The sequence below is a fragment of the Macrotis lagotis genome, chromosome 4, assembly GCF_037893015.1.
Source record: "Macrotis lagotis isolate mMagLag1 chromosome 4, bilby.v1.9.chrom.fasta, whole genome shotgun sequence".
NCBI lineage: Eukaryota > Metazoa > Chordata > Mammalia > Peramelemorphia > Peramelidae > Macrotis > Macrotis lagotis.
This window is the reverse complement of record NC_133661.1, coordinates 202,809,935-202,822,716: the sequence shown is the minus strand read 5'-3', so window position 1 is coordinate 202,822,716 and position 12,782 is coordinate 202,809,935. Positions and strand designations below refer to the sequence as shown.

The window sequence follows — 12,782 nt, the reverse complement described above, 5'->3', positions numbered from 1 at the left end:
TCAAAACATTATAATCAACAAGTTGGCATGCCTTCTGAAACAGAGAGAATAGCAGGTTCATGACAATGTGATTGGCACCTTCAGGAAAGTACCATTCTAGCATCATCAGTGTATTTGCTCCCACCATGATGAATTCTGATGAGATCAAAGAAAAATTTTATGACAGCCCGGAGACCCTCATTATCAATGTGCCGAAAGAGGACAAGCTTATAATTCTGACTGACTTTTACAACAGATAAGTATAGATTATCCAACATGGCGAGGAATCCTTGAAAGGAATGGAATTGGAAAAAACAATAGCAAATTTGCTAAATACTGAAAACTTGTGCAACTCTCATCACCAACACTATTTTCCAGTTACCTAAATACAAGAAAACATACTGTTGAAGCAAGCATTTGCATGTACTAGACTATGTCATTGTGAGGAGAGGAGACAGCCAAAATGTGAGAGCAATGAAGGTAGTGTATAGTATAGAAAGCTGAATTGTAGACTTATCGTCTTCAAACTAAATATTTGCATTCAACAAAAGTGGAGAGCTTCAAGATAAGACAACTACTAAAAGACTTAACAGTCAACATATTAGAAATGCTTTTCCATTAGTAAAAATAGGCACAGGTTGCTAAGTTTTGATCTTCTTATTTCTCCATATTAATAGGCCCATTTTCTCAGTAGTTAAGAGCAAGAGAACAAATTGAACAGATTATAGCTCCCTTTGGTTCTTCAACCCTTTAGAACTGGCCCTTCCTACTTTTCCATTATTTTTATACTTTACATTCCCCCTTTGTAATTGTGATTATGTAACACTGGCCTCCTTGCTATTTCTCAAACATGACTCCATCACCCAACTGAGCATTACCCCCTGTCCTGGTGTCTGAAGTTCTCTCCTTTATATCTGCTTCTCAGCTTCCCTGACTTCCTTCAAATCTCAACTCAAGTCTTTTCTTTTGTAAGAGTCTTTCCTAAGGTTAGTGCCAATTAATCTTAAATTTATCTTGTTTGTACATAGCTATTTGCAATATGTCTCTTCCGTTATGCTTGAACTCCTTTAGAGTAGGGAATATATTTTACCTTTCTTTGTATCCCCCGCACTCAGCAATTAATGTTCAGCACATAATCAGTCCTTAAGAAATGATTACTGACTAACCATTATTTTGCAGACACAATAAACATGATCTTAGAAAGAAAGCCATTTTTTATAAAGAAATTTTGGAGAGAAGTAGATAATTATTTCCTTTTAAAAACATTTTTACATATTTATTTTTATTTGTTCAATTTAAATATTTTATTTTTCTAATTTGTTTTTTTTAATTTTCATTCCATTTTTTCCTGTCCTTCCTCTCTTCTCTTCTCCAAGAGAAGGAAGTGGTATGCTATACATTATGCATGTGCAGTCATGAGAAACTTATTTGCATTTTATTTGTGTTTTGAAAGAAAACAGACCAAAAAATCAAGGGTAATGAAGTTTTAAAAAATTATGCTTTGATCTGCATTCAGACTCTATCAGTTCTTTTTTTTTTTATCTTAAGATCTTCAGAATTGTCTTGGAGCATTGAATTATTAAGAATAACTAAATCATTAACAATTGATCATAGTACAATATTGCTATTACTGTGTACATTTTTATGGTTCTGCTCATTTTGCTTTGCATTAGTTCATAGAAATCCTTCCAGGTTTTTCTGAAAGTATCCTGCTTGTCATTTCTTATAATGTGATGGTATTTCATCATAATCATATACCACAACTTGTTCAGCCATCCTTCAATTGATGAGCATCTCCTCAATTTCCATCATGAAAAACACTGCCATAAGTTTTTTTATACATATAGATTTTTTCCTTTTTAAAAATATCTTTAGAATATAGACCTAATAGTGCTATTGATGATGGAGTAATATTAGAGAAATATTTGTCTATCCTTTCCTATAATATTAAGGAACTATATTATCTGTGCTTGTCCAGCATTTTCTGTGGGCCTCTGACTTCCTCCCCATAGTTCAGGGTAATCCTCTTCTCAAATGAAAATTCACTAAGATAATAGAAAGCAACCTCAGCCCTTTCCCCTACTCCTCCTCCACCCATCTATCACTCTTAGCCTTCCGAGGTGTATGTGTGACTCTAGTCACATCCACAAAGGTCCCTCCTTGACCCTCCCCTATTCCTCTCTGCATTGGAGGTGGGCTAGGCTCCCTACAAAGGTTCTGTCACTTTCTACTCCATATTGCTAGACCCCAGCTACTTCTGTCTTTTCCCCTTTCCCTTTCCTACTGTCCTTAATGTTCTCATCAACCCAGCTTATAGTTGTTTCTTCTTTGTTTAAACTTAATATCTTCTTAAAAACTCATTTTCTTTACCTTGCCAAAGAACTTAACTTTTGGAACTTTTTGTTGTAACCTGTGAACATTAATCTGTGAATTAAAATTTGAGCCTTTTCTTACTCTCCTGAGTCAGAGAGTCTTCTATGATTTTTTCACTCTTTACAAACCCCCATGTATTCTTAAAGCCCCCTCTACCAAGCCATTCTGTTGACTCCAGTATTGCTAGGTCAAAAGGTATACACAGTTTTATAGATATTTGGGCTTGAAGTACAATATTAATATTTGTGTAATCCCTGTATAAAAGGGGTCCTTGCAACAAAAATGTGCATACCCTTTGATTCAGAAATACTACTGCTGAGTCTATACCCTGAAGAGATGATGAAAAGGGGTAAAAACATCACATACAAAAATATTCATAGCAGCCCTGTTTGTGGTGGCAAAGAATTGGAGATCAAGTAAATGTCCATGAATTGGGGAATGGCTTAGCAAACTGTGGTATATGTATGTCATGGAACAACACTATTGATCTATTAGAAACCAGGAGTGATGGGAATTCAGGGAACCCTGGAGAGATTTGCATGAACTGATGCTGCACGAGATGAGCAGAACCAGAAAAACTTTGTACACCCTAACAGCAACATGGGGGTGATGATCAACCTTGATGAACTCGCTCATTCCATCAGTGCAACAATCAGGGATAATTTGGGGTTGTCTGCAATGGAGAATACCATCTATATCCAGAGAAAGAAATGTGGAGTTTGAACAAAGACCAAGGACTATTTACCTTTAATTTAGAAAAAAAAAACACACCTGATATCTTATTATCTGATCTTGCTATCTCTTATACTTTTTGTTTCTTCATAGGATTTCTCTCTCATCACACTCAATTTGGATCAATGTACAAGATGGAAACAATGTAAAGACTGACAAATTGTCTTCCGTGGGGGGTAAGGGGAGGGAAGTAAGGTTAGGGGGAAAAATTGTAAAAACTCAAAATAAATAAAATCTTTAAAAGAGGTCCTTGACACTTTTCTGGACCCCAAGAAACTCCTCAGAAATATAATCTTGGCTAGGAGCCTTTTTGGTCTGAGAACATTCTGAATGGACCCAAATGGTTGACTCTGAGTTCATGAGACCTACCATAAATTTGTCTGAAACTATCAAGACACTCTTGTTAACCTAATCATTTTGCTGAATCGTAAAATTCCTACTTTCTCCTGAGACTGCTTCCCCTTCCGCCAGATGCAGCTGGAACCATAAGAGAGTAAATTCTACTGGCCTTGAAGCTGTGGGAAGCCTGTGAATATGTGACTCCCTCTGTCTCAGGAAACATGTTAAGACATAAAGCAAGATTTATACTAGGCCATGTTTGCATATGTTTGTAATAGTCTGAGGAGGAAATATATCTAACTGCTATCGCTGCTTCTGTATCCTGCTTGCCCACAATCCCTGCCCTTCCCCCTCAGCAATACTATAAAAACCTTGTTCTCTGGACACTCAGTGCTATGTGATTTGAGGGAAAATGTAACTCCACATAGTCAAGTAATAAATCTCCAAAACTTAACAAATTTCGGTCTCTGTCTTGCTCTTTGGGCTTAACAGGCTTAGTTCCAAATAGTTCTCCAGAATGATTGGATCAGTTCACAACTCCACCAACTGTGCATTAATATCCCAGTTTTCCCATAACCTTTTTAATATATGACTTTTCATTTTGTGTCATATTAGTCAATCAAATTAATAGTAGTTCAGAATTGTTTTAATTTACATTTCTCTAATTAAGTGATTTTAGAGCATTTTTCAGGTAGTTACTTCTATTGGTAGTACCAGATTGACAATGGTTCTTAAGAATCATGGAGAGAAAGGATCATTTTAGGCTCCTCATATTTTGGTTCACTATTCATCAGGACTCCTGAGAACTCTGAATTCATGTAGTATTGACCCAGACCCTATAGATCATAGCTGATGGGAACGATCCCCCTGAGTGAGTTCCAAGATAGACTGGTCCCAGTGGAAGTAAACCCAAGAGGACAGTGGAATTAGAATGATAAAGAACTATTCTAGCCTTGGCTCACAAAACCCAGGACAAGGGCTAACTAGCCTCTTGGTCACTAGTTGGATAAAACAGTCAATGTCTTAATTCTCAGTTGGTTTGAGGGCAATCAAGATTTCAAGTGTCCCCACTGAGATCCACAACATAGAACTGCCCAGAGAGTCTCACATCAAGGACCTCTATTTAGGAGGCTGCTTCGGCAGCTAGTATCAGAGTAAACAAAGGACAAACACCCACCGGAGTGATCTTTGCCCTCTAGCACACCTCAGCATAAGACATTTCTTCATCTCTTTCTAGTTGCTTCATGTGGACAGTTTTCTGGTTGAATATATTTCCTTTTGTAAGCTCAGCTTTGGAAGTGTTGCCCCACCCTGGTGCCCTAGGGTGGTACTTTGAAGTGTGGGCAAATGAATAGTATCTGGTAGTGAAGCAAGGGGAAAAGGTTGTCAAGTGTGGGAGTCACCTAGAGGGTGGAGCCCCAAACTTGTTTATAAGACTGTTGATCGCTGAGACCATCAGATTAAAGACATCATCCCTACCTGGACTGCCATAGCAACCTTCCACCTGTCCTTGTCAGGAGCTGATTGAAAAGTATTTTCAGCGACTGGTATTATTATGCCATGGAGAGCCTAGTGTCTGAGGGACTATCCTGCCAACCCCTCCAGGTAATTGTACCTACTGGGCTCATGTACAGATGCAGGTTCTGGAAATCCAGGTTCAGTTTAGATTGGGGAGAATTTCCAGCTATCTGAAGAAAGTAGAACCCATGTCTTTGTCTGGGTAAAGGGCAGGTGTGGGATGTGGGACCCATTGTTTTCTAACTTGGTTTGGATATGGTCACAGTTGCTGGAAAGATTGTGTCCAGAAAAAATGAAGGAGAATCAGAGATGGAGAGATACCAGGTATTAGTTACTCAGTGGCGTTTCTTCTTCAGCTTACCTGACAGTCACATGCCTTTAGAGATGTCTCTAAATCAGAAGGATTTACCTTAGGATGGGTGGTCAGCCTCTCCTACTTGGAGTAGAGCAGGGAACAGACCAATTTCCCATGAGTTCCTCTGTAACTGCCAAGGAGCCATGGGCTTTTCATTATTAATCACTCTAGCATAGAGTAGTAGAATGCTAAACTTGGAATCAGGGAACTGGGTTCAAATCCCAACTCTGACACTTGTCAGAAAGGTAAGTCACTCAACCTTCTGAGATCCCCCCCCCCCTTATTTGTGAAACAGGGATAATAATAAATAATACCTGTAATATCTATCTTACAAGAGCATTATGAGACTCCAATAAGAAACTGTGTTTAAGGCATTTTAGTCACTTATTACTATAATTAATGAAATTGAAGATGCAGTTCCAGAGAGAGAAGCCTTCATAACTCTTTATGGTACTTATGTTAGCTCTGACTCTCCTATGAGAAAAACTTGCCATCTCCCTGGCTATCTCAAACCTTGATCAGGTTGGTGGGCAATCAAAATCAAATGGCAGGTGAGATGGTATAGTACAATGAAAACATCACTGACTCTGGGGTCAGAGGACCTGGGTTCAAATCTAGTCTCTAATATTTACTTATTATCAGCAAGACCTTGTATATGTGGTTGTTTGTCCTTCGTTCTTGAAGAAAGACATCCAGAAGGAGATGGGTGACATGCAAGTGAGTTGGATTTAGATGTGGGAGACAAAGTCATCAGCATCATTTTCTCCTGGTCTAGTGGCCAGAGAGGGATCAGGACGACTAGAGATGGCCCTGGTGGATACAGTTGGAGATCTTGTTTTTTTTAAAGCTAGGTCTTTCCAGGTTACAGTTTGACTGAGATAATAGTATCTATTACCTAACCAGATTGTTGTGAGGACCTAGTGAGATAGCTTTTATAAAATGCTTTGCATACTCTAAAGATATATATTAATTATACATACTTATGCAATATATTATAAAGTCTATGTATATTATATTATATTATAAAGACAATTAGGTTAAAACAAAATTAATTTAGGTTAGACATGAAGTTTATTCTCTGATTTATAGAAAACCTATAGATGGTAGTCATTATAGGTAATAAATGGGAGAACTGAGATTTGAACCCAGAATCTAGAACTATTTCTTTCTATGGCACCATACTGCTCTTCAACTATGTCAGCCTTAGGATTAATAACAATTGCGTTAGAATAGTAGAGAGCTGATCTTGAACCTACGAAAACTTAAAGTCCTGAGGCATAATAGTGAGCAAGAACTTGGGCAAGTACTCTTTGTTTTGATTATTTGATCATTTCAGCCATGTCCAATTCTTTAAGACCCCATTTGGGATTTTTTTGGCAAAGGTACTGGAATGGTTTTCCATTTTCTTCCCAGATCATTTTACAGATAAGGAAACCAAGGCAAATAGGATTAAGTAATTTGCCCAGGGTCACATTTCTCATATGTGTCTAAGACTGAATTTGAACTCAGGAAGATGAGTGCTCTGAGAAAGACATGGTGCTCTGAGTGTTATGACTGAGCATTTTGGTACCACCTAGCTGCCCTACTCAGTCTTCTAGAGGACTTCATAAGACTATGAATTATAGAGCTGTGCCATCTGCATTGATAGAGAGTTCCTTCCCTAGACTTCCCAATAAAATCTCAGGTCTAGTCAAAAACAAGGATGATAACTATTCACATTTCTATAGGGTCTTAAGGTTTCCAAGTACTTTTCTTCACAATAAAGGTACTGTTCTAAATATTTACAAAACTTTTTCATTTGATCCTCAGAACAACCCTGGGAGGTAGATATTATTATCATATCCATTGAAGAAATTGAGGCAGATGGAGGTCAAGTGGCTTGCCCAGAGACATATGGCAAGGAAGAATCTGGGGCATGATTTGAACTCAGGTCTTGTGATTGGATTCTACAACATCTAGATTATCTCTTAAGGAAAGTTTAGATGTTGAGCAAGAACAAAGATGAAAAAGTGGTTGCAGAGCCAGAAAGCCCAGATCCATCGACATTCCAGTGGTTACCAAGGGAAACATTTTTAGACTTGTAAGACGTCTTGAAGGTTTCAGTTAGGTTCTGTTAGTGTTGTTACTACTAAGGTATATTTTTAGTTAAATGATCTAATATGGCCGTCATGGATAGCATTTGCATTTGTGGGAAATTGCACAATAAATTCCTTTAGACATTTCCTTGCCCCTAGTCTGGTTCCTGATGCAAGTTGAGGTGTCTTGGTGATTGATTATCCAACACCTTCCTGCTGGAATGGAATGATGGAATCCTGTTCTAGGAACCAGAAAAACAGCTAGAAAATCAGGGAGAAAACCACCTGGAATTAGTTCTTCAGGGGGTTATACAGGATGTCTGCCCACCTTGACCAGAAAATGAGTTCGATCTCTTCTTTTCCAGTTCATTAGGTTATGGTTTACCAATAGCTCTATCCATGTTCTCCTCCCCAAATATCCAAATGTGATTAGAGAGACCAGAGGATAGGGTCGTAGACATGGAAGGTTCAGGTAGAGATATAGTTTGGTCTCAACACCTTATTGGGAAGAAAGTGGAGTAGAGTAGACAAATTGCTGGACCTGCAGTCATGAAGTTTTGAGTTCAAAAGTCTCAAAAGTCACCTCTGATTGATGAGTCTCTCTGAGTTTCAGTTTCCTTTTCTGTGACATGGGAATTATAATACCCATAAGTCCCTACTTCACCAAGGTTGTCATAAGGATTTAATGTAGGGGAGGCAACCTGTGACAGCCGAAAGAATCCTTACTGTCTCTGAGGCCAGGGGAATAGTCTTTGTATCCTAGTCCTAGATCTATTATTGTAGGATCTTAAATAATAGATATAATCAGTCAATCAACAAGCATTTATTAGACACTATTTGTACCAGGAGCTATATAGGTTCTGGGGATATAAAGATAAAAAGAGAGAAATAACTGTGTACATATAAATAAGTGCAAAATTGGGGGGGCAGAATGGGGAACAAGCATTTTTAAATGCCTGCCATGGACCAAGCATTGCTAAGTATTTTGCAAAAAATATTTGGGGGGCAGTTAGGTGGTGCAGTGGATAGACATTGTCTCTGGAGTCAGGAAGTCCTGAGTTCAAAGCCAGCCTCAGTCACTTGATACTTACTAGCTATGTGACCCTGGGTAAGTCACTTAACCTCATTGTCTCAAAAACATTTATTTGGGGGGGGCATCAATAGGAGCAGGAGGGGAACAAGTTTGTTTGTAGAAGGGCCAAAACCCATCCTAAGGGTTTTACAAATATCATGGAATTGGGGTTGGAGGTAGGGGTGGAGCTGGGGGTCAGGGTAGGGAGGGAAGCCATCAGTGAGGGCAAAAGACTGGCACATGAGCTTGGTATTTCGGAAGGAAACTTTCTGCAAATCTTAAGACAAATTAATTGTCAGTTATTGTTATCATAGGCCCCAGGGTTCTCACCCTCATGGCTTTTAGGACTCTCTCTGTGCTTGGACTCAAGTTTCCTTTGTCTTCACTGTCTCTTAGACCTACCTGAGAACAAAAAGGTCAATGTTTGAGTTGTCTGTGAAAAAGCCCCAAGATTGTGAAGTGGCCAGTGAACCAGGATTCTGGGCTCTCTCTCTGTCTCTCACTTATAATTGGCACAGTGGATAAAGTGTTAGTCTTAGAAAAAGAACAGCCCAAGTTAAAATTGTACTTCAGATATGATTAACTGTACAATTTGGAGAAAACCACTTTGCTGTTCAGTTGCTTCAGTCATGTCCAACTCTTTAGGACCTCCTTTTGGGACTTTCTTGGCAAAGGTACTGGAGTGGTTGACCATTTCCTTCACCAGCTCATTTGGCAAATGAAGAAACTGAGGCAAACAGGGTTAAGTGACTTGCCCAGGCTCATGCAGTCTCAGTTTCTTTACCCTTATCATGAAATAGGGCTTATAATGCCAGTATTTCCTACTTCACTAGGGTTATTATAAAGATTTAATGTAGGGGAAGCAATAAAGTGTCTGGGGCTGGATTTGAACTTAGGAAGACTGTGTTCCTAACTCCAGATCCAGAACTCTATTCACTGTGCAACCCAAGGCACTTAATCTTTTTCAAACCCATTTGTAAAATGAGGATAAAGGATCTAAGGAGATAATGTATTGAAGTGCTTTGCAAATCTTCAAGGATTATATAAATGTTAGCTCTAATTACCAAATGAGAAAGATGTGTCCGGTATTTGCATAGGAAAACCTCATGAAAGTCAACATCAATGAACCACCATTGATTGATTGAACAGTTTAGTTAGGTGGGAATCTTCCAACAGTTAAGGGAACCAGGTGCCCCCCTCTGGCCACAGAAAGAAAGCACATTGGCTTATAGCCATTTATTAGTGCCCCGGAGGAGAAAAAAACAATAGCTGGGTAACTAGAAGGCACAGTGGATAGAGTGACAGACTTGGAATCAGGAAGACCTGAATTCAAATCTAGCCTCAGACACTTAGTGTATCTCTGGGCAAGTCATATAATGCTGCTTGCCTCAATTTCCTCATCTGTAAAATGAGCTAGAGAAGAAAATGGCAAACCTCTTCAGTATTTCTGCCAAGACAACTCCAAAAGGGATCATGAAGAAGCTGAAACAACTGAAAAAAAAAAATGAAAGAACAAAATGGAGTTGTTATAGTGGCACAAAGCCTTGATCTGGTTATTAAATTCCAAAAGCTGGGGAATGCTGGGGAGAAAAGAATCTGAGGCCATATTAGGATGACTGGGTTTCACTTCAAAAAAATCTTTCTAAGGAAATGACAATCTTCTGAGACAGAACAGAAATGAAGAATTAAGAAAGCCTATCAGAACTAAGCAACCCCAATCTACAATGTAGAGATTGATGGGTTACAGGGGCCAGGAATTTCCTGTGGGCTGTATTGGTCTGACATTACCAAGGTAACCTCAGGTAGGGTTTGAAATTTTAAAAAATCTAGTAGTTTTTTAAGGAATGAATGAATTAATTGTTTGAACAATTTTAGCCTACAAATGATAATATAAATATCCAAATGACCCTTGGCAGAAGAAAGGTTCCCCACCTCTGGGTTAGGAAGTGGCACCAAGTTCCAACATTCCTAGAGGAGTAATTTGCCACCCAGCAGGTGAGGGAGCTGAGCAAACCTGTATAGTAAGAGCAGGGGACTGTCACATTAGACTTTCTCTGACTGAGGAGCAGCTATATGAATGGAGTTGGACTTTTCTATCTCCCTTCTCTTCAAATGAACTTGGGTATTCTAGACTTTATCTATCTTCTTGCCACATTGTCTCTTCTCTAAAAGGAACCAGACTTTTCTGATCCTGTTCTTCTAAGGCAGGCTCCTCTAAGTGTGGTCTGTGATCAGTACCCTTGACCAAGTTCTATGCTGAGGCAGGGTTTTGACCTCATTTTCCTTAATGTTTTTATTCCATGGACTTTAATGAATTCTTGGAACCAACTTCTTCCTGATGAATTTGATGTTGAGAATTTGTAAAACTGGGAGGGAATCAAACTGAGTATTTTTTTTTTTTGAAACTAAGAAGCTGGGTCAGTTACCACCTTTTATTGAGGGCTCATTAATGGAAAATGTTGCTCAGTGTCTCTGAATCATTATTCACCACAAATTGAGGAAGGAACCTTCCTCATCAGGTTGTTCGTGTGTCCACCCTAATGGAGCAGGAAGTTGACAGGGACATTACTAGTGCCACATATTCCTGATCTCACCAGTCAGAGACTCTCCTGGATACTGATCCTTCAACCACAAGGAGAGTCTCTTCTGTGGTACTTGCAAAGGGTAGAGAAGGTGTGACATGTCTCAAAGAGGGTGGAGACAGCAGAAGCTATAGGGTGGATGGCTTGTGCTGAGACTATGACAATTAGCTGAGTATGGTTCTCTGGGGGGGAGGAGGGTAGTAGTAGGCGAGGAGAAAGACTGACACATTTGGAATTCAGGTTAATGAAGACACAATACCCAAGGAAGTTACTTAAGTAGGTCTAAGTGTCTGAGTATAGAGAGAAGACTGGCAATAGGACTTCTTCACTAGTGATAATAGTGTGTATTAGGCAATTAGATGATGTTGTGGATAAATTGCCAGATATGAATCAAAATCCTGCCTCAGATACTTTCTATCTGGGTAACCCTGGGCAAGTCATTTTTCTCTCAGCCTCAGTTTCCTCATTGCTAAGTTGGAGGTTCTGAAGGTGACTGTGAGGTTCAAATTAGGTGAAATGTAAAATGCTCTATAAATCTTAAAATAGTATATCTTTCCTTTCAGTTATTTTTCAGTTGTGTCTGACTCTTTGTGAACCTATTTGGGTTTTCTTAGCAAAGATACTGGAGTGGTTTGTTATTTCCTCCCCAGATCATTCCACAGCTAAGGAATTGAGACAAATAGGGTTAAGTGACTTATCCAGGGTCACACAGTTAGTAAGTATCTGAGGCTAGATTTGAACTCAGATCTTTCTGACTCTAAGCCTGACTTTATTCATTGTACCACCTAATTGCTTAATACATTTATTAAGTACCTACTATGTACCAGGTCCTGTCCTAAACGTTGGATATACAACAATGTAAGACAAAAATAGGCAAAAGACAATTCCTGCCCTCAAGGAATTTATACTCTAAAAGGTGTGTGTGTGGGGTTATCACTGCCTGCAAACAAATATGAAAAGCTACTACCTATAGGGTAAATAGGGAATCATTAACACAGGAAAGACACTAGAATTAAGAGAAATTAGGAAAGACCTTTTGTAAAAAAGAAGCGGGGGGCTTTCCTGGGACTTAAAAGAACCCAGGAAAGTCAGTAGGTAGAGTTGAGGAAGGGAAACATTCCAGGCAATGGCAACATTCTTCGAAAATTTAATAAAGAATGGGACTTGAGGAAGACAGAGATTAAGGGTCTTACCTAGGGTCACATATCTCATAAGTGTGTGAAGTCATATTAGAACTCAGGTCCAGCATTCTATCCACCAGGTCGCTTCAGAGGCCTCAGGAAATCTCTTGGGTCTGGAGTGGCTGCAAGCATTCCACACCCATGAGGGCTCCACATTCCCTAACAAACTTTACCACATTTTTGATTTGTCTTTGAATATTATGATTGGAACACTTGTTCATATAGTTTTCTGTTCAGGGTGAAGCCTCTACCTGCTGCCAACTCTCTGTGAAGATCCTGGAAGCGAGGAACTTGTTCTGGACTGATCTATGTGAGTAACTTGCTTCTTGGTTCCCAGGGATAGGGAAAGTCATTTTTGGTCTGACCTGTCCACAATTCATGGAAAAGATCTAGGAGAAGATCTCTGAGTTGACCCTGTGTTATCCACCTCCCCCATACAGTTCATTTTCCTTAATTTTTATTGTTATCTTTCATTCATTGGATTCATTTCTGACTCTTTTCCTCTTTTCTCCCTTATTCAGCAAGCCATCTATTGTCAGTCAACAAGCATGTGTTAAGAGCTTACAATATGCCAGC

The 12,782-nt window shown here is 39.1% G+C and overlaps 1 protein-coding gene across 1 annotated transcript in view; it reads left to right on the top strand.

Annotated features, from left to right (window-relative positions):
• The first annotated feature begins 4,903 nt into the window (after positions 1 to 4,903).
• The window catches only part of PLA2G4D (phospholipase A2 group IVD), a 42,622-nt gene continuing 34,743 nt past the window's right edge, over positions 4,904 to 12,782 (top strand). Inside the window, exons 1-2 of the mRNA XM_074232045.1 lie at positions 4,904 to 5,028; positions 12,444 to 12,516. Coding sequence (XP_074088146.1) covers positions 4,984 to 5,028; positions 12,444 to 12,516 — 118 coding nt within the window. The 5' untranslated portion in view covers positions 4,904 to 4,983. The remainder of the gene's footprint in view (positions 5,029 to 12,443; positions 12,517 to 12,782) is intronic.